Source organism: Pantherophis guttatus, chromosome 2 (genome assembly GCF_059756535.1).
Source record: "Pantherophis guttatus breed Tessera chromosome 2, ASM5975653v1, whole genome shotgun sequence".
NCBI lineage: Eukaryota > Metazoa > Chordata > Lepidosauria > Squamata > Colubridae > Pantherophis > Pantherophis guttatus.
In genome coordinates this window covers 20,615,901-20,642,828 of record NC_142064.1, presented here as the reverse complement: position 1 = coordinate 20,642,828, position 26,928 = coordinate 20,615,901, and the positions used below count along the sequence as shown (strand labels likewise).

The following is a 26,928-nucleotide window of genomic DNA, read 5'->3' as shown; positions in this document are numbered from 1 at the left end:
ACCCATTTCCCTCATAGTGGGACTCTAGGTGGTGTACAAATGAAATATTAATACATAAAATATATAATTTAAATGTTTAAAAAGAGGAGGTTGTATAAAAAATTAGTGTTTCAGAGTGCTGGCCAGCCCCACAACTGTGCACCCCAAGCAAGGCTGCAGAGTCAGGTTTTCATACTTTTCCAGAAGGCCAGGAGACTGGGGGCCTACCTCACCTCTGAAGGGAAAATGTTCCACAGTGAAGGGACAATGGCAGATAAGGCTCTTTTCCTGACCCCTATCAGTTAGAATTCTTTAGCTGATGGGATCTGTAATATGCCTTCCCTGCCTGACCAGGAGATAGCTTTTTTGGTGGTGGGGAGAGGAGAAGGCAACTCTTTAGGTAGATCAGTATCATTAGAAGAGCCGTGGTGGCACAGTGCACAGAAGTACTGCAGGCTACTTCTGCTGACTGCCGGCTGACTGCAATCTGGCAATTCAAATCCCACCAGGCTCAAGGTTGACTCAGCCTTCCATCTTTCCGAGGTGGGTAAAATGAGGACCCAGATTGTTGGGGGCAACAGGCTGACTCTGTAAACCGCTTAGAGAGGGCTGTAAAGCACTGTGAAGCAGTATACAAGTCTAAATGCTATTGCAATTGCTATCTTTTCATTCCAGTTATAAGGATAAAGCTTGGGTCTGAATATGTTGGTGTGTTTGCTAAGTGCCACAATGAATGTGCCCCTAAACTCAGATGATGATCTCCCTCCAGCCAGAATGTGATGCTTTGATGGATTGTGAATGTGATATCCACCTCCCTTTTCATTGGCCAGAGAGGTGCTTATCCCCACCCCCGATTGGCTAAGGAGCCATGTTTCCTGCTAGATCTAATTCTCCCGTTGCTTGTCTATCCACCATGGAGCAATAGCTAGATTCATTAGATACCCTTGGAAAACTACAGCAGCTATTTTTCTGCTCTAGATAGCATTCACATCCTCTGTGGCAAGCTTTCTGAACAATACCTTATTCTGAGGACTGCACACTGTGAAATATTGGGGGCAAGATTACCTGGGCTTGGCTGCCAAAATAATTCCAAAATAGTTCTGGGATCAAAGCTCCCTTTGCCTGCAGCTGAAAACAAAACTTCAAAAACTGGATATGGAAAATACATGTATGCATGGCAACATCTCACAGAGGTAGAAAATTTAATAAGATGTGCCTTCCATCATTAAAATATTCTGAAGTTGTTTTGTTAAACAAAAATCCTCCATTTTTGTATATATTTCATCTATTCATCAATATTTTGATGGCATGTGTAATGTACTGTATATGCTAGACAGAGTTGTTCCGTCAACAAATGTGATTAATAAATAAAATAAAGAATTACATTTTGATGTATGAATAGATGCTTAGTTTCAGATGTGGACTTTCCTATCCCTTTAGGGTTTCTTTAGTTCTCACTGTTGATATAAATACAAAAAGAAAGATTGAAGCGGACTTCTACTGGGTAAAGAAATGTCCAGTCTAGTCCTCTACATTGATTACAGTAAAAATCCCCAAATCTCAAAGATCACATGGAAAGAAATGTGGAAGATAAATAATAATAATAATAATAATAATAATAATAATAATAATAATAATAATAATAATAATAATAATAATAATAATAATGATTTGTCAATCATATTTGTGACACATTTTTAAATGTTCAGTTGACTGAGTTTCATGTTTAATGAATAAAATAATAATAATAATAATAATATTGTGGCCCGCCAGCGGCCTGCACGGATTGTAGCTGATTCTGACGACGAGGAGGCTGGTGTGGTGGCCAATTAGCCCCAATCTTTACTCTCAAGGAGACCTCCTCCTGAGGAGCCACTCCTGCCTTTTGGCAGCTCTGCGCGCCCCTGCATCGAGAAGAGGCTCCTCCTCTTCGTCCTCTTCACTTAAAGGGGCTTCTGGAGGTTCTGAAGGCCCTGGCTGAATCCCTGCATCTGGCACCACATCTTCTCCAGCCTCCTCATTGTCTGACTCGAGTGCCAGCTGCCCAGGCTGCTGGCACAGCACCACACCAGCCTCCTCGCAGTCGGAATCAGCCACCAACTGCACTGGCTGCTGACGGGCCACAACAGGTTGTTAAGATCACCATGTCCTATTTTACAACTTGTTTTGTAATGGTCGTTAAGCAAATCCATTATCTGTAATGGGTGTTTTCTGCCAGAAACCAGAAGTAAAACCCCAGGTTCTGGCAAAAAATCGCAGTCATGTGACCATGGGACAGTGCAAACAGTCATAAGTCTTTAGTGTAGGCTGGTTGCTGAGCATTCAAAATGTGACCACAAGGGAAAACCAGCTCTTGGAAATTTGAAACCGAGTCATAATTAGTTCTGGGGCATCCATTCCAACAGTCGCTAAGTGTTCCGTCATAAGTCAAGAACTACTTGCAACCTAAAACAGTGTTTCTTAACCTTGGAAACTGGCTTGAGCATTCTTAAAATTGCCAAGGTTGAGAAACACTGACCTAAATCATCTTTCAATAAAATGAAATGAAAATCTGTTTTCTAAAAAAAAGAAACTGTTATTAACAACAAAAAAAGGGGGAGCCATAAAGGTTTTCATTAATATTCAACAGAGGTAAAAATGGCTGCCATTTTAATTTCTCTTCCCAATCTTTTTTCTTCCACCAGATGTTCAAAGAGCTCTGCTACCGTTCCTAGGATTAAAAGGACTCTATTTTGTTGGCTATCTCCTTTTTGGATTAGGCACTGGATTTATTGGGCTGTTTCCCAAAGTCCATCCTACTCTGATTCTGTGCTCCCTGTTCGGTGTCATGTCCAGCACACTGTACACGATACCATTCAACCTTGTTGCTAATTACCACAAGGAGGAATTGGTGAGTTGAAATGGAAGGCTGTTGTCTTATCATTGGCTGTGAAATCCTTCATTGCAGCTCACCTTCAAGTGGAGGGAAGTGGGTGAGTGAAGATGAAGTAAAGGAAAGAGTCCAATCAACTTTCTTTACTGCTAATATCTTAGAAACCATCTGACTGCTCTTGAATCCAGTTGTAGATATTGCTTAGATCAGGGGTGTCAAACTCAAAGCCTGGGGGCCGTACCCAGACTGAGGGGTGCTTAGATCTGGCCCACAGGGCCACCCTGGAAACAGCAAAGGACCGGCCCACAGTGCCTCTGCCAGGGAAAATGGAACTTGGGCTCCATTTTCCTTGACAGAGGGTTGCAGGAGTCCGTTGCAGCCGAAAACGAAGCTCGGGAGCCCATTTTTGCTGGCAGAGCGATTGGGCCCCTGACACTAGTGACGTTGAGCTAGCCACACCTACCCTGGCCATGTCCACCCTGGCCCCCCAAGGTCAAATACAACCCTGTTGCGACCCTCAATGAAATCGAGTTTGACACCCTTGGCTTAGATTCGCAGACCAGGGATCGATGTCAGAGGTAGGTTTCAGCAGGTTCTGACCAGTTCTGGAGAACCAGTAGTGGAAATTTTGAGTAGTTCGGAGAACTGGTAAATTCCACCTCTGACTGGCCCCGCCCCCATCTATTCTCTGCCTCCTGAGTCCCAGCTGATTGGGAGAAAATGGGGATTTTGCAGTAACCTTCCCCTGGATTGGGGAGGGAATGGAGATTTTACAGTATCCTTCCCCTGCCATGCCCACCAAGCCACACCCACAGAACCAGTAGTAAAAATTTTTGAAGACCACCACTGATCGACGTGTTTCATTTTTACTTGACCCTCACCTGATTAGGAGAAAGCAATAATCCACTCCATTATCTTTGCTTCCACTTTGCACTTGGATAGAGGTAGTCCTTTGTTACAACTGTAATGGAGCCTGTTGAGTGCCAAAATGCACAGCAGGCTCCATTAACTGTGGGGTGCCCTGGCCATCAGAGCTTCAGAACCAGGTCGTAAGTACTGTACCTCCAGGAAGGCCCATCATAAATTTGAATGAGAACTACCTTTATTTTGATCAAACCAAGCAGTGACACCTCTCATAATGCTACTGTTATGGAATGATGGGACCAAACAACATTCCTGGTCAGCCAGAGACAGTTTATTGCGCAGTTTCAGAATCAGATTTGTATCTGCAATTCTGAACCAAGAAGAGCTCTGATACAACTGCTTTTATACATATCCAAGACAAAGGATTTTGTGAGCACAGCAGTTTTCCATATATGGTTAACCTACATTTGTTACATGATAATTGATACTTTCTAAATTACTAAATTCCTACATTATTTTCTAGTTCATAAGATTATCTTAGCTAAACAACCTTCCTCAGTTCTGTGATTGCTGATGCGTAGATTCATGGCTGCTTTGGATAATAAGTAACTTTTGTTTCATATGGATGTCCTTGCATTCTTGACAACTAGGCCCCTCAGAAGATATATATTACCAAGAATGGAATTTAGCTGACTTAGTGTAATCTCTAAACAAGCACATTTCTTTCTTATAATAATGTGAATAAAGAGGGTCGTTCAGTGTTCATATAGCTGACCCTGTACTATTCCTACATCATTCACATTACTACTAAATGCCGTTTCAAACGGGGTTGCTTTGAATTTAAAATAACCCACGAAGCAAAATATCACACTGTCTGCAATTTCTTCCCCACATTTATGTAATGCTCTGTTTTATAACCTGTTATCTACTTCCGTGTCATTACTGCAAGATAAGACGCAGAATGGGATGGAGTGTATTGTTTATTTCATTTACATGTCATTAACATTCTTGAATAAAGCAGCCTTAATCTTCAGGCTGTTCTGAAAGCGAGTCAAGATAACTACGCTACAGAATGTCACATCTTTATAAATTCTTGGGCTGAACATGTTCTCAACCTCTCTGATGTGACCAGAATAAAGCCCAGGATGAACTGAGAAACAGTTTCTGCCCCAAAGTCGTGCAGCAACCTTCCATGGCTCACGATGAACTTTGCTATTGTGCTGTGTTGAACATACAAATTGGATATGACCAGAATCAATAATCAGTGTCTCTGTGTGTGTGTGTTTTGGAGGAATCGAATGGAGATTTTCTCTTTCTTTCTTAAATATGCTAAGCCTAAGTTTAAAGTGTCTCATATCTCAGCGTGACAATCAGAGAAATTTTACCTATTTAATCAATTTCAAATAAGAACGGTAACTTGAAAGAATCTTCCATCTAGCGCCACTTATATTAAAACTTTCATTTAGTGAGGAAAATAGCAGAGTTTTTTGTGAACTTTGATATCTGCCCGTTTGATTGCTTGATTTTTATCCCATGGAAAATAAGAGTTTAAATTATCCATTATGGGGTTTCTGAGGAACAAAAAATAACTTTGTAGATTAATGTCAATTACCATCTAATTTTATAAGCTGTTAGAAAGAACACTTGAAACAAGACTTTCTCATGAAAATCTTTTGAAAACGCTTCTCAAAAGTGGTTAGGAAGGTTTTCAACATGTCCTTTTTACAGTTTCATGCAGAATCTAACCATATTTATTTACCATGTACTGATATTTTAAAGTAAATTACTTTTTACAAAAATTATTTTCTCAAATACAATTTTTTCCATGAGAAAATGCATATTGTCTCATTAACAAATAATGGAGCACTATCAAAACCAAGGGAGTCCAACGTTGGCAACTTTAAGACCTATGGACTTCAACTCCCAGAATTCCCATGGCTGTCTGAGGAATTCTGGGAGTTGAGGTCCACAGGTTTTAAAGTCTAAATCAATGGGGACATTTCTCCTGGAATAACATTTCTCCAGATCCTTTAAGGTATATATCCCTCAGCATATGATATGGAGCCAAATGTTATCCTGTCAACATGTCAACATGTTTCTTCAAGCCAGAATCATCCCTGAGGTAAATCTTAAACAAAAATTTCATCTTACAAAATTTTCCTGGGGCTATGATCCACTGAATAGAGTGAAAATTCTGAGCAAAAATGACAAGGAATGGAACTGTTACAGTTTTATCCATACTGAATACAGTTCTCTCAAAACCAACCAGAGATTTCCAGTGAAAGTGCACAAGACTATAATTAAGAGCTTTTGTAATTTTGAAAATCTGTCTAACAATTTTTAAGAAGCTTTCTTAAAAGATTTACATGAGAAAGTTTGATTTCAACTATTCTTTTTAAACTATCCCCAAAATAAAAGATTTAAGAGAAAAATGGATCTTTTCCTCCAGAAACATTTCTACGTTATCTCTAATATTTATAAACTTCTATAGTAAATGAATTTGTATATATCAAATTAAGATCACTCAGAACTTTTTAACAATGGAGTTATTCTTGTTATTAAAATTATTTGCTTTTCAGCATTGTAAAACAATTTAACCTAGATTTTTTTTTTTAGAAAAAGAAAACTAAATGCTTAATCTTACATCAAGAAATAATTTCTTCCCACCGATTTCCAATATTAACACCCTCACAAAATTCCTAAATAGAATAAAATCATTATAGTAGTACGTGGGAATTGTTATGTAATGAGAGTGAACTGCTTTGGTATTTTCCATAGTCACTGTCTTTTTCTTTCTTTTACATTTATACTCCATCTTTCTATGTACACATTATTGAAGTTTATATAATACTTGGTTCCAAATGGTCTTAATATTGATGTGCTTTGGCTGTGTCATCACCTTTTAACGACCCCATAATCCCTTGCGGGGTGGAGTCTGGGCAACTGAATGGAGCTAGCAGAATGCTTATGGCCGGATGCCCTTCCTGTCACCAATGCGGAGTTTTGTTCAGCAGATATATTCTCATTGTGCCCAGAGAGAGAAATATCTGCCTCTACCTAGGATCGAACTTTGGCTATGTGACACCAGTGGATAGACAATGATTAGATGATCTGAATGGTAATATTGATTCAGTTGACTTCATATCCTTCTCTGTTTGCTTCCAGAATCAGAAACACGATGAAGCTGCAGACTCCAGCCGAGGAAAGGGTATTGACTGTGCTGCTTTGACCTGTATGGTCCAACTGGCCCAAATCATCGTTGGGGTGGGCCTGGGTCTCCTGGTCAGTGCTGCTGGCAGTGTGGTGGTGGTAGTGATCTCTGCCTCTGCAGTTGCTTTGCTGGGTTCCTGCTTTGTAGCCTTGTTTGTTCGGTACATTGACGAAAGCAATAAATAGTTGATTGGTGGCAGTCGTTGCTCCTTTTCTTACCTCAACAAAAAAGAAGAACAGTGGTGTATTTTGGTCAATAATATTTAAGACAGTCCTCACATGATCTCTTAGCTGTCTTTTTGGATTTGTGTGTTAAATGGACCCGGAATTGATGCTTTGGTTTAACAATATGAAAAATCGCTTCTTGAATCAAACCACGATGCACAAATCTTTTGGGATCAGTAGACATTAAATCATTCATTGAAATTGGAAGGTTAGATTACGGATGGGTTGTGATACTCAGAATAAGGTATCAGCATCAGAGGTGGTATTCAGCAGGTTCTGACCAGCTAGGGTTGCCAGGTCTGCTTCCAAAAAATAGCGGACAAGCGGGGTGGGCGTGGGGGGTTAAGTAGTAAAAAAAAAAAAAAATTACAATTAAATTATATATTTTCATACAAACATTTTAACACGCCATTTTAGGTCAGTCGACACAAGCTACAATACATTTTAAAAATGTGAACTGTACATAATTTTATAATATATTTTTATTTTAATCTCATATTACTTTTTTCGGAGAATCGAGTTCAATGGATATTCGATCTTTGTCTCATTCTAACTTATGAAAAAAAAGACAAAACGCGATTCTCCTATCCTTATTCCCTTAGACTGTACAGCTTTAGATTACGTACCATTTCATCATAAAGCTTTTGAATAAAAAAAATGTCCACTATTTTGTGAAAAAAAATAGTGAACATAATGTGAAAAAAGTGGACTGTCCGCTCAAATAGTGGACACCTGGCAACCCTATGACCAGTTCTAGAGAACTGATAGCGGAAATTTTGAGTAGTTCGGAGAACTGATAAATACCACCTCTGACTGGTCCCGCCCCCAACTATTCTCTGCTTCTCGAGCCCCAGTTGATTGGGAGGAAGATTTTACAGTAACCTTCCTCTGCCATGCCCACCAAGCCATGCCTACAGAACCGGTAGTAAAAAAAATTGAATCCCACCACTGATAGTTATAGTTTACTTTATTGTCGTTGCACATGGTACAACAAAATTAAATGCCGTCTTCAGTGTACATTATAACCATAAAAATAAAAACACAAACATAAATCCTATATAATTGAAATTGAAAACCTGATATTGCACTATACCCTAGAATTCAATATGGTTATTGCCCTGGGATAGAAGCTGTTTTTCAGCCTATTTGTCCTTGTTTTTATTGACCTGTACCATTGATCAGCGTGTGCTATACATTTATTTATAGAAGTTATCATGAAGTTCTTAAAGAGGAAATTGAATTTGGAAATTGGCTGGTATAATACATTATTATGATCATTTGTGTGTATACAGAAATTCATGCTTTCTTCTATATGTCGCTAAGTCAGCACAGGGAAGCCATCTATGAAGAAGGAAAACAAATGTGGTATGCTTGGCTGGAGTTCTTTTATAATTTCTTCAATTGTGTTGGAATTTTATTTGCATTTAATATTTCCAGAATTAATTTTATGTCCCCAAATGTGGTCTTAAAGGATTACTTTTGAGAAAGGCACAACAGAAAATCCTAGAGAATTCTAACAAGCCTTATTACTGCAACTCTATACGCTGTTCTGTTATTTAGAGGTTTATCTTTCTCCTCATTCTACAACTAAGTATTTTAATTCTTAGCCTTAGCAACACTTAATTTTATACATGTATGTATATCACAAGGGACGTGGTGGCTCAGTGGCTAAGACGCTGAGCTTGTCGATCGAAAGGTCGGCAGTTCAGCGGTTCAAATCCCTAGTGCCGCGTAATGGGGTGAGCTCCTGTTATTTGTCCCAGCTTCTGCCAACCTAGCAGTTTGAAAGCACATAAAAAAAATGCAAGTAGAAAAATAGGGACCACCTTTGGTGGGAAGGTAACAATGTTCCATGCGCCTTCGGCATTTAGTCATGCCGGCCACATGACCATGGAGACGTCTTCGGATAACTCTGGCTCTTCGGCTTTGAAACGGAGATGAGCATCACCCCCTGGTGTCGGGAACGACTAGCACATATGTGCAAGGGGAATCTTTATCTTTACCTATGTATATCATGATGGTGCTATCACATTCTGGATCAGGGGTCAATATTTTTCCTGTCTTATTAGATTGTTCAGATCATGATATCCTTCTCATCAATCTCTGTTTTACATGAGAATTTTCAGTACTTTTTCAAACAACAGAAGGTTTATTCTTAAATACATAAAAGCTGATATAAATTTGTAGTTAAGAATTCATTTCTCAATAATGGTAAAACTTGGGATAAAACTTTTTTTAAAAAAAATGTTGGTAGATCAGGATGAAATTCGAGAAATACTTGTTAAGGGGGCTTCTGGGCAGGGTTCGCACCCATGCTATGAAATATATTTCACATTCAGATGCTTGATGAAAATATGCAGCTGTTTAATGTTTCCTGGTAAATGTTGCAAATTGATCAATACATATCAGTATAATTTTATTGGCAAAACTCAGCATCACCAGAATTTTGCCTGCAAAATCCTCTGATTAAGGGGATGGCAGGGTATGTATGTATGTATGTATGTATGTATGTATGTATGTATGTATTTTCCTGCCTTTATTATTTTTACAAATAACTCATGGTGGAGAACATATCCAACACACCTTCCTTCTTCTATTTTCTCCATAACAACAAGCCTGTGAGGTGGTTTGGGCTGAGAGAGAGTAACTGGTCTCAAATCAGCCAGCCGACTTTCATGGCTAAGGCAGGACTTGAACTCGCAGTCTCCCACTTTCTAGCCTGGTGCCTAAACCACTAGACCAAACAGGCTGTGTAAATGCGTCAAACTGGATACACTGAGGACTCACAGAAATCACCCCTTAGTCACTGTATCTTTGTACCAGCATGACAGCATTATACATTCTTCGAAGCAGAGGCAGGACTTTCTGATCAGGATGAATCCTGGTACAGTGTTGTGGGAAGAAATATCCATCTGGTTCAGTTCCAAGCCGGGAGAAAGGCATTGGAAACAAAATGGAGGCTGGAGGCTGATTGGAAAGAGGGTCCATTTATTGATGAAGCAAAACCACCAAGCACATGGTTCTAGTGCAGCTGATCACATGGAGTTGAGAGTGGAGGGGGGGGAGTTTATACCTTCTCTTGGGCTTTGCACTTGAGCTTCCTGTTCCTGTGCAAGAACATGTATTCTATTGGCTCTTGTCAGACTTGGATGTGGCCATTTAGGGGTTATGTAGGGGTCATAGCTGGCTCAATAGGCAAAGTACAAATCCTAAGTGTTTGTCTGAGCTACATTTGGTTGACGTTCCTGAGGGTGATGCAATGAAGGTGTGTTTGGCAATTCCTATTGTGGCTGAGGGCTTATCCTACCTTTGTTCATACCTTGCTTCAGGGAATTTCAAAATATCCTGTCTTGAATGGATTTCTGCCTGCAGTATTTGCTTATGAATAGAGCTATCTATCTCTTCATCTCTTAAGTGCTAACATCTCCTGTGGGCTATTAAGAAAAGGTGGGGGCTGCTTTCTCCCTCTATAAAAACTTCTCATCCAGGGAAATATAATATTCTGCCTTTTTAATATTTCTCAAGATACAGTATTTCATTCTTCTAGGAGAAGGGTGGGCACTAACTTTCTACAGTGTGAAGACTGATGACACCACAAACCAGAAGTAAGAGCATATTTCATATTTGAAAAATGCAATAGTGCCATATTTCTTTATTCAACTCCTATGTGGAAACCATTAACTGATGTTGGGAATTGTTTTCTCTCTTTCAAAATGTCCTTGATTAAAAATCTAGCCAAGAACATACCAACTTCCATTCTAATATTAAAAATCTGAAATGTAAACATACTGGGTGAAAAAAAAAATCATAATTACTCTGAAAGTAACCACGTACAGCAGAGATCCTCTCTCTATATCCAGTGTTTTCTCCTTCAGCTTTTGGAAAATGCTTGCAAACATGAAAATCAAGTTTCCTCTATCTTATATAAACTGCTTTCAGCAAAGCTGACACAGAACTGGAGTGTGTAAAGAAAGGAATATAAAAATAAGGACACAAAAGAGGGGTCAAAATATATAGACAAAAATTGAGTACCAATTAAGGAACATAACAAATTAAATATGGAGTTTATCATATTGCTTATATGTAAATACAGTATATAGATATATAGATAAGGATATAAAGACAGTCTACCGGTGTGACAACTTTAAAAAGGAAGTGATTTATGTTTATTTGTTTTGTATGTTGTATTGTTGTATCTATGTTTGTAAATTTTAACCAATTTATTAAAAAAAGAAAAAAAAAAGAAAATGACCTTGGAGATAGAAGGAAGAGCCACAGACTAAACAACAATCCTGCAAAAATATCTTGGTCCACAGAAGAGAGAAGACTTGGGAAACTTGGTGAAGTTTTGGTGAAGACTTGGTGAAAAAAGTAAGGTTCTACAGTTAGGCAAGAAAAACAAATGCACAGGTAAAGTATATGTGGTACCTTGTTCAATAGCAGTAATTGTGAGAGGGATCTTGGAGTCCTAGTGGACAACCATTTAAATATGAGCCAGCAGTGTGCAGCAGCTGCCAAAAAAGCCAACACAGTTCTAGGCTGTGATAGAATCAAGATCACGTGAAGTGTTAATACCACTTTATAATGTTTTGGTAAGGCCACACTTGGAATACTGCATTCAGTTTTGGTCGCCACAATGTAAAAATGATGTTGGGATTCTAGAAAGAGTGCAGAGAAGAGCAACAAAGATGATTAGGGGCGGCCCCCAGGGGGACAGCATTCTCTGTAGGACCACCGACCCTCTGGAATGGGCTGCCCACCAGCCTCAGGACAGCCCCTGACCTCCTCTCCTTCTGCTGTGAATTGAAGACGTGGCTTTTTCACCAAATGGGCTGAATCTGTAGGGGTGATTTTAAATGATTTTAATTAATTTTAATTAATGTTAATTTGATTTTAATGTTTATGTAATTTTTTGTTCATTCTTGTAAGCCACCCTGAGTCCTTCGGGAGAAAGGCGGCATATAAATTACATAAATTAAAAAAAAATACAAATGCAAACAGATAAAATACACAAACAACACAACAATATAGTATAATTTTACAGCTTTCTGTATCAGCATGTATGTTCTGCTTTTGTAATTCACTATTCAATATTTGCCTTCTCATATATTTTTACAATTCTAGTAATAGTATAATAATTATATTGTAATAATAATAATATAATATAGTATATTCTGATTATATGTGTATACAGTTATCCTATTATAGTCAGCTTCATTAAAGCTTCATTAGCAGAATCTTATAAAACTGTTTCCCCCTTGTCTTTACAGCCCAAGACACTAGAGAGGGTTCCTTCCGAGGGCTCAGCTGCCCCTTATCCAACCATTGTCTATGGCTATGGCTCTTCCCCCTAAGGACATTCCCACATACCATTACAGACATGCTGGGTCAGGTAGTCCTCGACTTACGACAACAATTGAGCCCAAAATTTCTGTTGCTAGGGGAGACATTTGTTAAGTGAGTTTTTGTTCCATTTTATGACCTTTCTTGCCTCAGTTGTTAAGTGAATCACTGCAGTTGTTAAATTAGTAACACGGTTGTTAAGTCAGAAAGTTGCAAAAAGTGATGACATGATCCCAGGACACTGCAACCGTCATAAATATGAGTCAGTTGCCAAGTGTCTGAATTTTGATCACATGACCATGGGGATGCTGCAATGGATGCGTGAAAAACAGTCATAAATCAATTTTAGAAGTGCCAAATGGTCACTAAATGAACTGTTGTAAGTTGAGGACTACCTGTACTTTCCCTTCTTCCCTTTCAGTGCCTCCGTTTCAATTTCAGTCCTACCAGTACTCACCACTTCGATGTTGCGCGCAAGGCTTCTTCAAGTCAAACCCAATTGCAGGCAGCTTTGTGGATGCCTCCATGTAATTTTCTTGGCAGTGACACAGAACTGATTTAACTCCTGGGACAGGTCCATGGCCTTGGCATTTCCTGGTGGCCTCCCCTCTGAGTGCTAATGAGGCTTGAGACAGTTTAGAGTTCCAAGGTCAGCTTAGGCTGGCCTGTTGCTGCCAGCTACTTGCTCTCAAAGTAATGCTCTAAAATGCCATCAGCTAATGTGCAACTCTAGTCTTAATTATCTTAAGACCTCTAATTCCATATTGCTTTAAAAGGTGCTAAGCAGGCCTGCTGCAACTTTTGCTTTTGCTAATTCGACTAACAAAGCTTCTTGCATCCTGCCCCAAAGTCCTGCTTAATGGAAGACAGAGATGGCTGGAAAACAAGGCATCCCAGAAGACATCCAGGAAAGGGCAAAAAGAGCCAATATAAGGCCCGCTGAGAGAGATTCTGTACCAAGGCAGCCCTGTATACAGCTTAATTTAGGACAAGCTGAAACTTCGGCATATTTTTCCTGGATAAAATAGGCAGGGCTGCATCATCGGTTGTGGAACAACAGATTTTTCTCTTTCCTTTGAATGGTGTTTAAAAAGTAAAGGTTCCCCTCACACATATGTGCTAGTCATTCCCGATTCTAGGGGGCGGTGCTCATCTCTGTTTCAAAGCCGAAGAGCCAGCGCTGTCCGAAGTCATCTCCATGGTCATGTGGCCGGCATGACTAAACGCCAAAGGCGCACAGAACACTGTTACCTTCCCACCAAAGGTGGTCCCTATTTTTCTACTTGCATTTTTTATGTGCTTTCGAACTGCTAGGTTGGCAGAAGCTGGGACAAGTCACGGGAGCTCACCCCGTTAACGTGACACTAGGGATTCTAACCACCGAACTGCCGACCTTTTGATCAGCAAGCTCAGTGTCTTAGCCACTGAACCACCACTTAAAACCCCAAGAAAGGGAGATCCTTTTCAGAATCTAACTGAAAGGCTAAAGCTAAGGAAGTATTTCTCTGTCTTGTAAAGTTTAAGATATATGGACTTCAGTTTCCAGACTTTCCTAGCCAGCATGCTGACTGGGGAATTCTGGGAGTCGACGCCCACACAACTTAAAGTTCGCAAGGTTGAAATACACTGTGTTAAAATGTCTATGGTTCACATCCTGGAGCAAATGCTTGCCTGAACTTCTCAATCACCCTTCCATGTCAAAATAAATCATTGTTGGAGGTTGCATGATGGAAACATTGTGCAATTACACACCCCTCTCCCCATTTCCCTGAGTAGTAGCTTATTCCTTGCAGAGACCTTTGAAATGAGACACCAGATGCAGATTGTCCCCTCTGAAGGCAAATTATATAGGTTGAGCACCTGCTCAACCACTCCATGAGATAAACTGGGTTGAAAGATTAGAACAAATTCATCCCGTAAGCTTCTTCGGTTGACAGTGGACTTGAAGCTGGATCTTTATGGTCCTCCTAGCCCAACATCTTAACCAGCAGATCATGAGCCTTGATAGTACAGTGGTCTACGCACCCTGTTATTAACACAACTGCCTGCAATTTCTGCTGGTTCAAATCTCTCCAAGGCTCAAGGTTGACTCAGCCTTCCATCCTTTCTAAGGTAGGTGAAATGAGGACCCAGTTTGTGGGGGCAATAAGCTGACTTTGTATAAAATATACAAAAGTATGAAGGCTATTGCTTAACGCATTGTAAGCCGCCCTGAGTCTCCGGAGAAGGGCGGCATATAAATCAAATTAAAAAAATAAATAAAAAATTCTGGGCCTCTTGATGTTGTAACTTTCCATTGGTCATGTTATGAATTCATCATGTAATCCTCTGTCTCACCCATTGAATTTTATGGAGGCATATGTCTACAGGGTCTTCTTGATGTTTTCCCATCATTTCCCCCAACCCCTCCAGAAATTGAGGATGACCTTCACAGGAAAGGAGCACAATGCCTATGGATTGGGGACACAGAAATGGCCCTTTCAGTAAAACCCCAGGGCTTCCGATATTTCTATGAATGGGTTGATTAGTCCATGAACAAAGACTAGACTGTTTGCTGATAGGACATCAAAGTGCTTTAAGCTTGACATGTGTGATGCCATTTGCAAATGGCTGAGAAACGTCTCCAGATTACATTTTTAGTGTAAAATTAGAGCAATTCATATTCAACATGACTGCTGAATATGGGGGACAAAGGGGAATTACCCTTTTTGTGATTACAATTGTTTGTTGCAAAATGCATGACGTATTAACAGGGTAGGACTCACCATTTTCTGTATTTTGCTTTGTTTCTTGTACACTCCAAGGAGGAGGAAAAAGTCTTGTGTTCTTGCATTCATATCAGAATAACTTAACTTTTTCCTGCCTAGTTCAGCTTGGCATCCCTATTCATAATAATGACAAAAAAATACTTGAAATTACCAGCTATACACAAAACTTCTTCGTTTTGGTTCTTTCCAGTAAGTTGCATAATTGCTTCTTTCAGCCATCAGACCTTTTCCAGCCACAAAATCACCTTGTTTTTGTAAAGACGTGACAATGCTTGATATGGATACAGAGATTTAATAGTTCACATGTAATGAGACAGCCTTGATACAGAAAATATACTGTTATGCCTCCTTCTTTCTTCAATCAGTTATGTCCCATCCTTAATCATCAGGCCAGTCCTTCAATTTACAGGAGGTATTTGCTCAAAGGTACAAATATTGCCAGCTGCAAGGGCAATTGATATCACCACCATGTTGTTGCTAAATGGGGAATGGAGTTTAAAAGATCATTATCTGGAATTGGAGCTAGGAAGGAACATCTTTCTAGATAAAGTATGGCGAAGGGCATATTTTGAATGTCTTTAACTCATATCCAGATAGGTCTGCCAACACTCAGAATCATAGCAACTGTATAGCACTTCCATATTTCTAATTAGGTGTCATCAGTAGTGAGTTGCAAATCCCGTCACTACCGATTTGCTCGTGGATGCTTACAGATGCATCTGGGCAGGTGGGCGGAGCCTCCCACAGCTGCCGCTACAGGTTCGCCTGATCTGGGGCAAACCGGTAGCAACCCACCACTGGGTGTCATCTACCTAAACAGAATAGACATCAGCCTGAACTACCATGAGGATCTTTGACAGTCTTAAATCCATGCTTGCCAGGTACAGTTTGTTAATGCCAGTTCTTGGGGTTTTTCTTCAAAGCCTCTTTCACAATCCGCCTTTGACTTTTATCAATCTTTTGAAGTCCAGTCTGTTTCCCCCACAGTTTTACAAATGAAATCATTTCGAAGTAAACGATGGACAGGCAGTCCAGTGGCAGAGCAATAGCATCCTGAAGTTACAAGGACAATTTCTCCTGTTTTCAATCTTAAGATTCAAGAGCGGAACAATTTAGCAGAGCTGCTTTTTCCCTCTTTTGTTCTCTCACTCCTCCATTCCTCCTTCTCTTCTTCTATACTTCGAAGAAACTAAAAAGAGCTTAGTCCTAATACATGAAATCCGAATATAGTTCATCTTAAAATCCTGTGTTCCATCCTATGAAGATGGAATTGTTTTAATGAGGATCAACAATAAATATACCCCCCCCCCATTTATGAATTATCCCCTCTAACTGGGGTGAATGAATTTCCAGACCATTCAACTTAGCCTTTCACTTTTCTTACGAGGAAGGGAAACAGAGTCAGGTGGAGAGGTTTTTCTTAATTCCAATGACCAGGATAATTGGAGATGCAAATATTATTTTATCTGGACTAATCTAAAAAAAACCAACTTCCTTAAAACACTCAATTTCACACCCCATTACTGTATTCATAAGCCCATAAAAACAGTCTGCTTGCTGGATCGGATCAAAAGCTCATCTAATCTGAATCAATTTAATGTTGATTCAGTTACTCTTCAGTTATTCGAACGGCAAGCCAGATGCTTATGGAATATGCAGAATATGACAGCAAGGGCTTTCCTCGCTATTATTTCCTCGCACCTTGTTGTATTCAGAAACATTACTTCTGAAGGTACTGTGGACTCATTATGCCTAGCTTTACCCTTCACAAATAAAATTGTTGAAGGTCATGGCCATCACGGTGTCAATGTCACTATCTAGATACTTATTTTATCCAGCCTGACTCTCCCATCATCCTTTGTCGTTGTCTAGAATCCTGACTTTCTCCTTGCCCATTTCTTCCGTTCCATGCCTAATTCCACATCCTCTCCCCCAAATATAAAGAATTGCAAACAATTTCCTCTTGTTGAAGTTACTTCAGGCTTTGATCATTCGGGTCACTCTTGTCTGCACTTTCCCCACCTTTACTGTTATTAAGGTGCAGCAGTTGACATTACAAGTGAAGCCATCCCATAAATTTCCCCGCACTCCCACATTGCTTCCCTAAGTGCTAGAATGCACTGTCCTCATTTTCTTCCATGCTGATAAACACCCAACTACCCAAAAAGCATGGCTCTTCAGACATGGACCTACTCCCCACCCCCGTCCCACAACTAGGCAGTTCCAGGAATGCTCCAACACAGGAAACCACATTGACTGATTCAGGGGACAGCAAGCGATTTCTTTCTTCCTCGGTGCCAGTCCCTCAGACTCAACAGCGCATCTCAGTGGAGGTGATGGAAGGAAAGATATTGGAGCAGCTACTGTACATCACCACCCCAGGAGGATAGCAGACGGCATCAGGAACATCTCCTGCTCTAGCAGAAGGAGGAGGAGGAGCAGAACTGCTTGCGGGTTGAATGGTCATTAGGTTCTTCAGTGCCTGCTCTTCCTGCTCTGGCTTGGTGGTAGCAGTGAATGGGCGCATGGTGGTGGTGGAGGGTGAAGCAATCCTCCACAACAGCTTCTTGAGGGCTTTACGGAATTCCCTGCGCATGAGGCAGTAGAAGATGGGGTTGAGGCAGCTGTTGGAATGTGCCAGGCAGACGGTGATGGGGAAGAGGTATGCCTGAGAGAGAAAGTAGGCATGGCTGAAGTGCAGAAGGTTCAGCTTGATGAGGACACCCCAGGTGGTGAGTGCCTGGTTGGGCAGCCAGCAAAGGAAGAAGGACAGTACCACAATGGTCACTGATTTGGTCACCTTGGATCGGCGCTTAGTGCTTGGCCCACAGGAACCGGCACCCACATGTCTGTCACTGATGAAGCGCACCAGCAAAAGGTAGCAAAGGGTGATGATGGTCAAAGGCAATAGAAAGCCCAGTAGGACCTTCTGGGCATGGTAGAGACCCAACCAGAATGGAGTATTGTTGCCTTGGCTATCAGGTATCTTGACCAGACAGAGTTCCTCACCGAAGATAGTGGAGGTGGTGGAGAAGATGCCATTGGGCAGAGAAGCTAGAATGGCTAGGATCCATATGAGGGCACACAACCATTTAGCTGAAGAGCAGCCATCCAAGAGCCCTCCTTGTCTCCTGCTTTTCAGGGCAGAGGCCACCGCATGGTAGCGGGCAATGCTCATGGCAGTGAGGAAGAAGACACTGGCGTACATGTTCATGGCTGTCACATAGGAAAGCATCTTGCACATGACTTTGCCAAAGAGCCAGGTGAAATCCAGAGCATTCTCCACTGCCCAGAAAGGCAAAGTCAGGACAAATTGGAAATCGGTCACCGCCAAACAGGTCACGAAGAGATTGATGGAAGACTTTTTCCATTTGCTTTTCATCAGGTAGAGCACCAGCACGTTGCCAACTAGACCGAGGGCGCACACCACAGAGTAGATGATGGAGATGAAGATCCGTAGGAGGATAGAACTGCCTCCCTGCAATCCATCTGCTCTCTCTAGGTTGAGGAAGCTCCTCCAGAACTCCTGCAGGGACTCGTTGGTGCCATTGCTTAACAGCCTCTCTTCTAGCCGGCTGGGGAAAGCGTTGAGTTCTCCGGCTTCTGCTTCCTTCATGCTAGCTGCAAGCGAGCAGTAGCTGTATTCACACAGGGCATCCATCCCATGGCAGAGGGGGAAATGTTTGGGTCTTCTCAGCTCCACCTAACAAGCTGCTACTGCGAGACACCTCCCCTCTCCCCCAAAAAGTCTCTCTTTCCAGAAGTCCCCAATCAAAGGAAAGACTCCTTTCGGCCGGCCAACTGGCAAGTCCACCTTGGCTGCGAGATCTTTGGCAGGGACTTGGGGAAGAAAAGGCACGGAGCGGGTGGCAGCGCGAAGAAGATCACAGCTGATCTTCTCGGGAGCGAGGGAGAGAAGACAGCGCAAGCAGCCGGACGCCCAGACCCGATCCAAAGACGGGGAACCAGACACAGACTTCGGGGGAGCTCCAAGGGAAAGTCACTCACTGTTGGGGTAGATGTAGCAGCGGAGCCTTCCAGACGTCGCTGCCGGCTACTCAGCTCGTGCATGCAGCTAACTCTAAGCCAGGTTGAAGTTGAGCGCGGCTCTTCTTCCAGCCATCTCCCAAACAGCGGCGTTTCTTGACCCTCCTGCCCAACCTGCAACTCCGGCTCAAGACAAATCTTGCCTCCCGCTCCGGCGCAGACGGTTCCACTGCGTATCTGACTCCGCGGGCTGCTTTTTTTTTTTTTATTTAAAGGTGCGCGCGCAACAACGCGCTCTTGGTGCTGTCCAAGGTGCTGCAACGCCCGCGGCCCCCTCCCCGCTTTTCCTCTTACAACCGAATTACCCGTCACCGAGATAGATGTCTGCTTTAATCTAAACTTCCAAAGGTTTCACAACTGTACCGTATCTTAACTGGGCAAAACTCTTTGGAACTGTTTCGTATTGTTTTTGCAGTTCTCTGCCCTTCATCCCGTGACTGCTATCCCCATTTCATAGGTACGTGAAATGTACTTTTTTAATTCATTTATAAATTCATCATGAAGTACACCCCCAAGTTATTTTTTTCAAGAAAGGACACAAATATGCTTTAACTTGGTGGGCTGTGGTAGTGATGAGATTTTTTTTTAAATGGATAGTGGGAGTGACGGTGAGGGGATTTTTTTTTTAATGTGCCAAGTGGAAATACAAGAATTTAGACAAACAAGCAATTTTTGATTTCATTTATTATAATGCTTTCCTTATTTGTGGAACTTGGCTTTCTGCTATTATATTCACTTTTAAAAGGAAAGTGGAAAAATAAATCCAAAAACCACTGGTGAATAAAATATTTATTAGAACCAACCAAAATGCAAAAAAAAAAAAAAAAAAAAGTGCAAACTTCAAACGTTTTAGAGGAGCCCTGGTAGTGCAGCAGACTAAAGCACTGTTATTAACATCAGCTGCCTGCAATTACTGCAAGTTCAAATCTCACCAGGCTCAAGGTTGACTCAGCCTTCCATCCTTTCTAAGGTAGGTAAAATGAGGACCCGGATTGTGGGGGCAATAAGCTGACTTTGTATAAATATACAATAGTATGAAGGCTATTGCTTAATGCATTGTAAGCTGCCCTGAGTCTCCGGAGAAGGGCGGCATATAAATCAAATTAAAAAAATATATCAAAGAATGAGGAAAATGCAACTACATATTCCACATCTACCCATTTGGGTAACCAACATAATTCAGAGCAAGTTACTCTGTTCAGTGCCTTGCAATGTAATCTTATGTAAATTAGTTCAAAAGGAAGCCCCACTGAATTCAGTAGGATACACTTCAGAAGTCAGTGCAATCATAACGAGTATTTTAAGAAGCTAAATGGGACTTATTCTGGCTATGGGCCTGTGGACAGAATGCAATCAGCATGTAAATATATATGCAATCTGATGCAAAAAGTTTAAACTGGATTTGAAAGCGGGCTCAAGAGCACATATCAAGTTATTTTTTTCATTGTCTTGCTCCAAAATGACTATGGTCACCTGTCCTGATTCTTTGCTATGCAAAGGGCTTCAGAGACTTGATAAAACTGTCTGGTATACTTTAAAAATGATTAAAATCTGTCCTTCACAATGCATTTAATTAAAATCTTTATTGTCAGTGCACAACATGGTTTATGGTTTTATGGTTTTATTTGATTTGTATACCGCCCTACTCCCGAAGGACTCAGGGCGGTGAACAGCCAACAATAAAATACATAAATACACAAAATTTAAAAACCCGATAAAATCAAATTAAACTTTTTGGCCCAGACAAATTAAAATATCCCAATAATTTAAAAACAGATTAAAATTTACATATTTTAAAAAGGGAAGAGATCAGGCCAAGCCCGCTTGATGGAATAAAAAGGTCTTCACAGCACGGCGGAAGGAACGCAGATCCGGGATCCTCCGTATCTCCGGGGGGAGCTCATTCCAGATGGTAGGTGCCCCCACAGAGAAGGCTCTCCCCCTAGGGGCCGCCAGTCGACACTGTTTGGCTGACGGCACCCGGAGGAGTCCCTCTCTATGAGAGCGTACTGGCCGGTGGGAGGCTATTGGTGGTAGTAGGCGGTCCCGTAAATAACCAGGCCCTAAGCCATATGTACAATGAGATTGGTGGAACCCCCCAACACAATGCACCCCCCCAACACAATGCACCCCCCCAACACAATGCAATTTACAGTGAAGACAGAAAATCCCTAACCCAATAAATCATATTAACAATCACCCAGTCCTATTGCACCAGTGTGAACATGTTACACATTGCGCTGGCCCTGCAAGTCCATTGGACTATGTAGTTACAATGTTATTTCTCATTCAGGAGTCTGACAGCCCATGGGTAAAAACTGTTCTTCAGCCTGTTGATGCGGCTGGCTATGCTTCTATATCTCCTTCCTGATGGTAGGAGGGTAAAAAAGTGGAGACCAGGGTGTGAGTCATCCCTGAAAATTTTTCTCACTCTTCTAAGGCAATGCGCCCTAACAATCTCATCTAGTGGTATCAGGGGACAGCCCATGACATTTTGTGCTGTGCTCACACCACCCTCTGTAATATTATTTTATCTGCGGCTGTCAAACCGGCATGCCATACTGTGATGCAATAAGTGAGGATGCTTTCTATTGTGGACCAGTAAAAGGAGGTCATCAGTTGTTGTTCCACCCTGTTTTCACGCAAGACCCTAAGGAAATGGAGTCTCTGTTGGGCCTTCCTGGCCACCTGGATTTTACTTACCTGCATAAAATCAGACATAATGTTGGTAGCGAGACTGAAAACACAAAATTCATTTAACACCTTTAATTAAAGTGAGACAGTTTGATGTTTCACTGTAATTAAAGTGAAACAGTGTTAGGAAATGACTGTTACCTAACTTGTTGGGTTGGCAATATATAAACCATGAATATAGCTTTAAGGCTGCTGTATTGCATCATACTGTGTCCTGATTGGTTAGCTCTGTAGCCAATGTTCTTCAGAGGGAGCTAGAAACCTGGTTTATTTCTCTTTGCTTCTTTTTGCTGATATCTTTGCTTCTTTTTGCTGTGTTTGCTACTGTTTGCAAATATAGAAGAACTGTTATTGTGTATAACTACAACGACTGGTAAGAAGACTTTGTTATTGGATTATCCCTGGACTATTGTTTGATATCTACTGCTTTATACGTGTATGACCTGGACTGTTTAATGGACTGTGCCTTATTACTATTTCCTGAAAGTAAACACAACTCAGTGTATCTCTGAGAGTATCTCTACTCTCAATCGCTTTTCATGTGCACACCCTTGCTACTCAAGGGTTGCTCTGCGAATTCCTCAACAAACAGTTTGATCATAAGAAAGATATTGTTCAATTATGGCATTAAGACTTTAGCATTCATTAACAGATATTTGAGCTCTGATTGGAAATCTTTAACTTCTTCCAAATTTCCTTATATTTGCATGGACACCTATCTGACTACTGTTTATTCAGTAAACACCGCTGATGATTTTCATGCAAGTTTAAACTCAGTTTTCAGATCCTAGTATTTGGGTTCATGCAATGGATTCAGTCCAAACTAATCAAACCACATTCTGGCTTTGCATAGTAATGTAAACTCAAGCCAATTCTCAGAATCAATCCGTTTTTCATTCTTAAAATGGCCAGCCAATGCAAAATGAATGATCATAATCAATCATTATGTAATTTGTTTAGTTTTGGCTTAACCTGTTGCGCACCGTAATATGTAAATGGAGTTATATGGCTTAGATTTATGCGAAAACTAGGACACTATGGCAAAGCCAGCTATGTAACTGCAATTGGAGATCACTTCTGCCACAACTTTGTATTCTAAATCAGGGGCCTCCAACCTTGGCAACCTTAAGACTTGTCCACAAGTCTTAAAGTTGCCAAGGTTGGAGGCCCCTGCTCTAAATTATTCCACAGCTTGGGTAGCACTAAGAAATGTGCTAACAATTAGCATTCTTGTGTTCCACACTGCTGGAGTACAATGAAAGATTTATTATAATGAAAGCTGCTCTAAGAAGGTTTAAAGTATGTAGATTTAGAAGGTTGACAGATATGTACTAGTTCCCAGATGCAAGTCAGTATTAATAGCTAAAGCTCTACATATCCTGTAGGGCCATGTCTGAAGGGCCATCTATCAGCTTCCCTATTCTGGTAGAATCTAAGGCAGAGATTGACATAAGAATTAAATCAAATGGCATTAAAGAGGAGAAATTTCCTATGGTAGCCTGTACTTCTATAATGCTTTCCTAATTATGATTATGCCTGGGACCATCATTGTTTTAATAATGATCCACCCAACCCATGTCTTTTTGCAAATTTTCTTAAACTTGTATAAATAGTGTATCTTAATCAAAATAAATTTCAAATATTTGTTGTAGTAATACAATTTAATTAAAGCCCACCCCTCAATCTCTCTCCCCTCCCCTCTCTCTTTATCTATGTAATTTTGATATGATTATCCTTTGATTTGGTTGTTTAGTTTTATTGAGATTACTGTTTTTAGCTTTAGTATTTGTTGGATAAGGGACGCGGTGGCTCAGTGGCTAAGATGCTGAGCTTGTCGATCGAAAGGTTGGCAGTTCAGCGGTTCAAATCCCTAGTGCCGCGTAACGGGGTGAGCTCCCATTACTTGTCCCAGCTTCTGCCAACCTAGCAGTTCAAAAGCAGTTCAAAAAAAAAATGCAAGTAGAAAAATAGGGACCACCTTTGGTGGGAAGGTAACAGCGTTCTGTGCGCCTTTGGCATTTAGTCATGCCAGTCACATGACCACGGAGTCATCTTTGGACAGTGCTGGCTTTTCAGCTTTGAAATGGAGATGAGTACCGCCCCCTAGAGTGGGGAACGACTAGCACATATGTGAGAGGGGAACCTTTACCTTTACCTTTATTTGTTGGATATTGAATTTTTTAATTGAAGCTAAATCAGTGGTTTAAACTATCTTGGGCAACTATAATTGGAAAATAAGTTAGAAATATTTTTATAGGTTAATGCTAAGGCCATCGTAGAGTATATTTTAGAACATTCTCCAAAGCCCAGCAACCTCCAGTGAAACTGGGAAGAATAGAAGAGAGAAAATAGATATTCTCTGCATTTCTGGATTTATTTTCTCCATTTCTTCTTCTGATTACCAGGATTAAAAATAATTGAACAGATCATTAATGATGGTTGGAATAATTATTCCTTTGGCAGAGATTACTTAAAGGATCCAGGAGGTGTTGGAATTGAAATGTCTTGGATCCAGTACTATCCTGCCTCAATTTCACTCACTGTTGGTACAAAAATTGGGGACTGAGTGGCTCTTTAAGGGTTAGAAGTGATGAATATAAATAAGTTCTATGGCCCTTGGGAGGTTATTCAAAATGCCATACGATTATACCCTAATTAACAACAGTCGAATAAATTAAGCCAATTTCTTGAATTGATTCTCTATGTATACTCAGAATGAATATGAATGGAATAAATATTGACTGGTTCAGCAAAGGTAAAATTTCTCTTGAGTTAGGATCAAATACTGGACACTTCACAAACACACTTATGTTGGCAATACAGAAATGGGTTTGCCATTGCCTTCTATGATGCTTGTTTGTCTTCTTAGTCCAACTTGACCTGGGATGTTATGATTTTCCACTCAAATTCTAACCAGATCCTATCCTAGTTGGGTTTTCTGGGATCAAGCAAAATCAGATAAGGGTCTTCTAAAATTCATCAACTATTGAAGGATTTCTAAAAATTCTCAGGTTCTCTGTCTCTCTCAGGTTCTCTCTCTCTCTCTCCCAAATTTTCAGAATATGATTTCTTTTTAATACTGTTGCTGGAGAACAAGTGCTGATTACAGGCCATCTAAAACAGGGGTCACCAACCTTTTGGACCTCAGGGACCACTAAATTCATAATTTTACATTTTAAATAATTTTTATTAATATATTCTTAAATTCATAATTTTAAATCCCGTGGACCACTAATATGATCTGCCTAATGACCGGCTGAGTGGGCGTGGCTAGGTGGTCATGTGATTGGGTGGGTGTGGCCAACTTGATGTCACTCACGTCGAGGGGTGCTTCGCCAGCCTCTACTCACCCCTCTCCTCCCAGTCACTCCTCACTTGCCCGCCTGGGCTCCTTAGGGCCCCAACAGGAAGCAGTTGTAGGAGCTAAGCAGCAACCACGAGAAAGAGTTGACAAAACAGCTGGCTCAGTTCAAATTGCATCTGACTGAGAAGAAGGCTCAGCAGAAGCACCTCACTGAGGACTATGAGCATAGGCTTTCCAAGCAGAGGGAAGACCTGTGGGAGTGCAAAGCCAGGTACCGGCACCTGGAGGCTCAGTGGACTGAGATGGTCAGCCAGTTCCAGGCCATGATACAATCCCACTGGAACAAGGCCTTCCGGCTGTTCGCTACCAGCGGTGCTTCCCCTCAGCCTTCGCCCAAAGCCCCACACCAGGAGGCTGAAGCAGACCCCAAGTAGGAATTTCTGTCCCACTCCGACCCTCACAAAAAGACCTCGAAGGGGGAGACTCTCTGCAGCAACACAAGTGTTCATTGCACGTATCCGGCCCAGGGGCTGTAGTTTGAGGACCCCTGATTTTGTGCAATATAAAAAAATGCAAATAATTTTTCTACAGACCACCAAAATTTTCTTACAGACCACCAGTGGTCCACGGACCACCAGTTGGTGGCTGCTGATCTACAGAACAGAATGTGGGATAGTCAGAGCTCTTAGAAACATAGAAAACTGACAGCAGAAAAAGACCCAGCACTCCATTTGAGTTTTTGTTGGTTGGTTGGTTTTTGTTTTCTTTGTAATTTATTTATTTATTACTTATTTTTTATTTATCTTTACATTTTTATCAGATGATAGACATGTGTTTATCCCTTGTTTGAGGATTCTGTTTATTACTAAAATTCTAAAATAATTTATATCAGTAGAGTAATACTTTTCAGGATTCAGAACTTATGGATCCCTTAGAGAACATCCAGGGAGTTAAAGGGATGAATGCTAAAATTATCGAGCGGAAAATCTTTTCGTGAGGTAGATTTTGAAATTCAATCTGTATTTGGAAATTCTGGGTGTTGTTCTAGCACTGGCCCCTAGAGGTCACAGGAGTTACAGAGGAACTGAGGAAAGTAATAATATATAAATTAATAAGAATAAATATCCTTCTCGCAACCTGCTGTTGCGTTCGTTATAACATTATTACAGATTACCACAGTTCTGGCAAGGGCAAATAATGAAATGTTGTATTGTAGTAGCTATTCATTGTTGCAGGCTTGAAAGTATGAAGAAAGCTTTGCTTAACATTACTTAAACTTTCAAAAATCCTTGTCGGGGGCTCTTTCCAGAAAATTTGCTATACTCAGTTACAGCCTGGAAGCAAGACAACATCATTCAAGGCAAAGTTTGAGGGCTTTTTTCCTGATCTAAAAGGCAAGGTTTTTGTCACTTGACAAATGATCGGAGGACCTCTCATGGACTATGAATGCTAACATGCTTGTGAAGAAGGCACAGAAGAGGCTGTACTTCCTTCCTGAGAATGCTTAGGAAGACTGGGCCTGGTAGCTCAGCAGACTAAAAGCATTGTGATTAACACCAGCTGTCTGCAATTACTGCAGGTTCGAATCTCGCCAAGGCTCAAGGTTGACTCAGCCTTCCATC

At 40.9% G+C, this 26,928-nt stretch overlaps 2 protein-coding genes across 2 annotated transcripts in view; one reads left to right on the top strand and one right to left on the bottom strand.

The window, feature by feature from the left end:
* The window catches only part of SLC45A2 (solute carrier family 45 member 2), a 28,894-nt gene extending 21,770 nt beyond the window's left edge, over positions 1-7,124 (top strand). The window contains exons 6-7 of the mRNA XM_034442495.2: positions 2,664-2,869; positions 6,881-7,124. Of these exons, the coding sequence (XP_034298386.2) occupies positions 2,664-2,869; positions 6,881-7,111 (437 nt within the window). The 3' untranslated portion in view covers positions 7,112-7,124. The remainder of the gene's footprint in view (positions 1-2,663; positions 2,870-6,880) is intronic.
* Positions 7,125-15,533: 8,409 nt separating this feature from the next.
* On the bottom strand, positions 15,534-19,465 carry RXFP3 (relaxin family peptide receptor 3). Its single transcript, XM_034442422.3, has one exon. The coding sequence runs from the start codon at positions 18,920-18,922 to the stop codon at positions 17,573-17,575; it is 1,350 nt and encodes a 449-aa protein (XP_034298313.2). The 5' UTR covers positions 18,923-19,465; the 3' UTR covers positions 15,534-17,572.
* Positions 19,466-26,928: the final 7,463 nt, after the last annotated feature.

Coding starts and splice junctions, on each gene's coding strand:
- RXFP3 (XM_034442422.3), bottom strand. CDS start 18,922: ATGGATGCCCTGTGTGAATACAGCTACTGCTCGCTTGCAGCTAGCATG.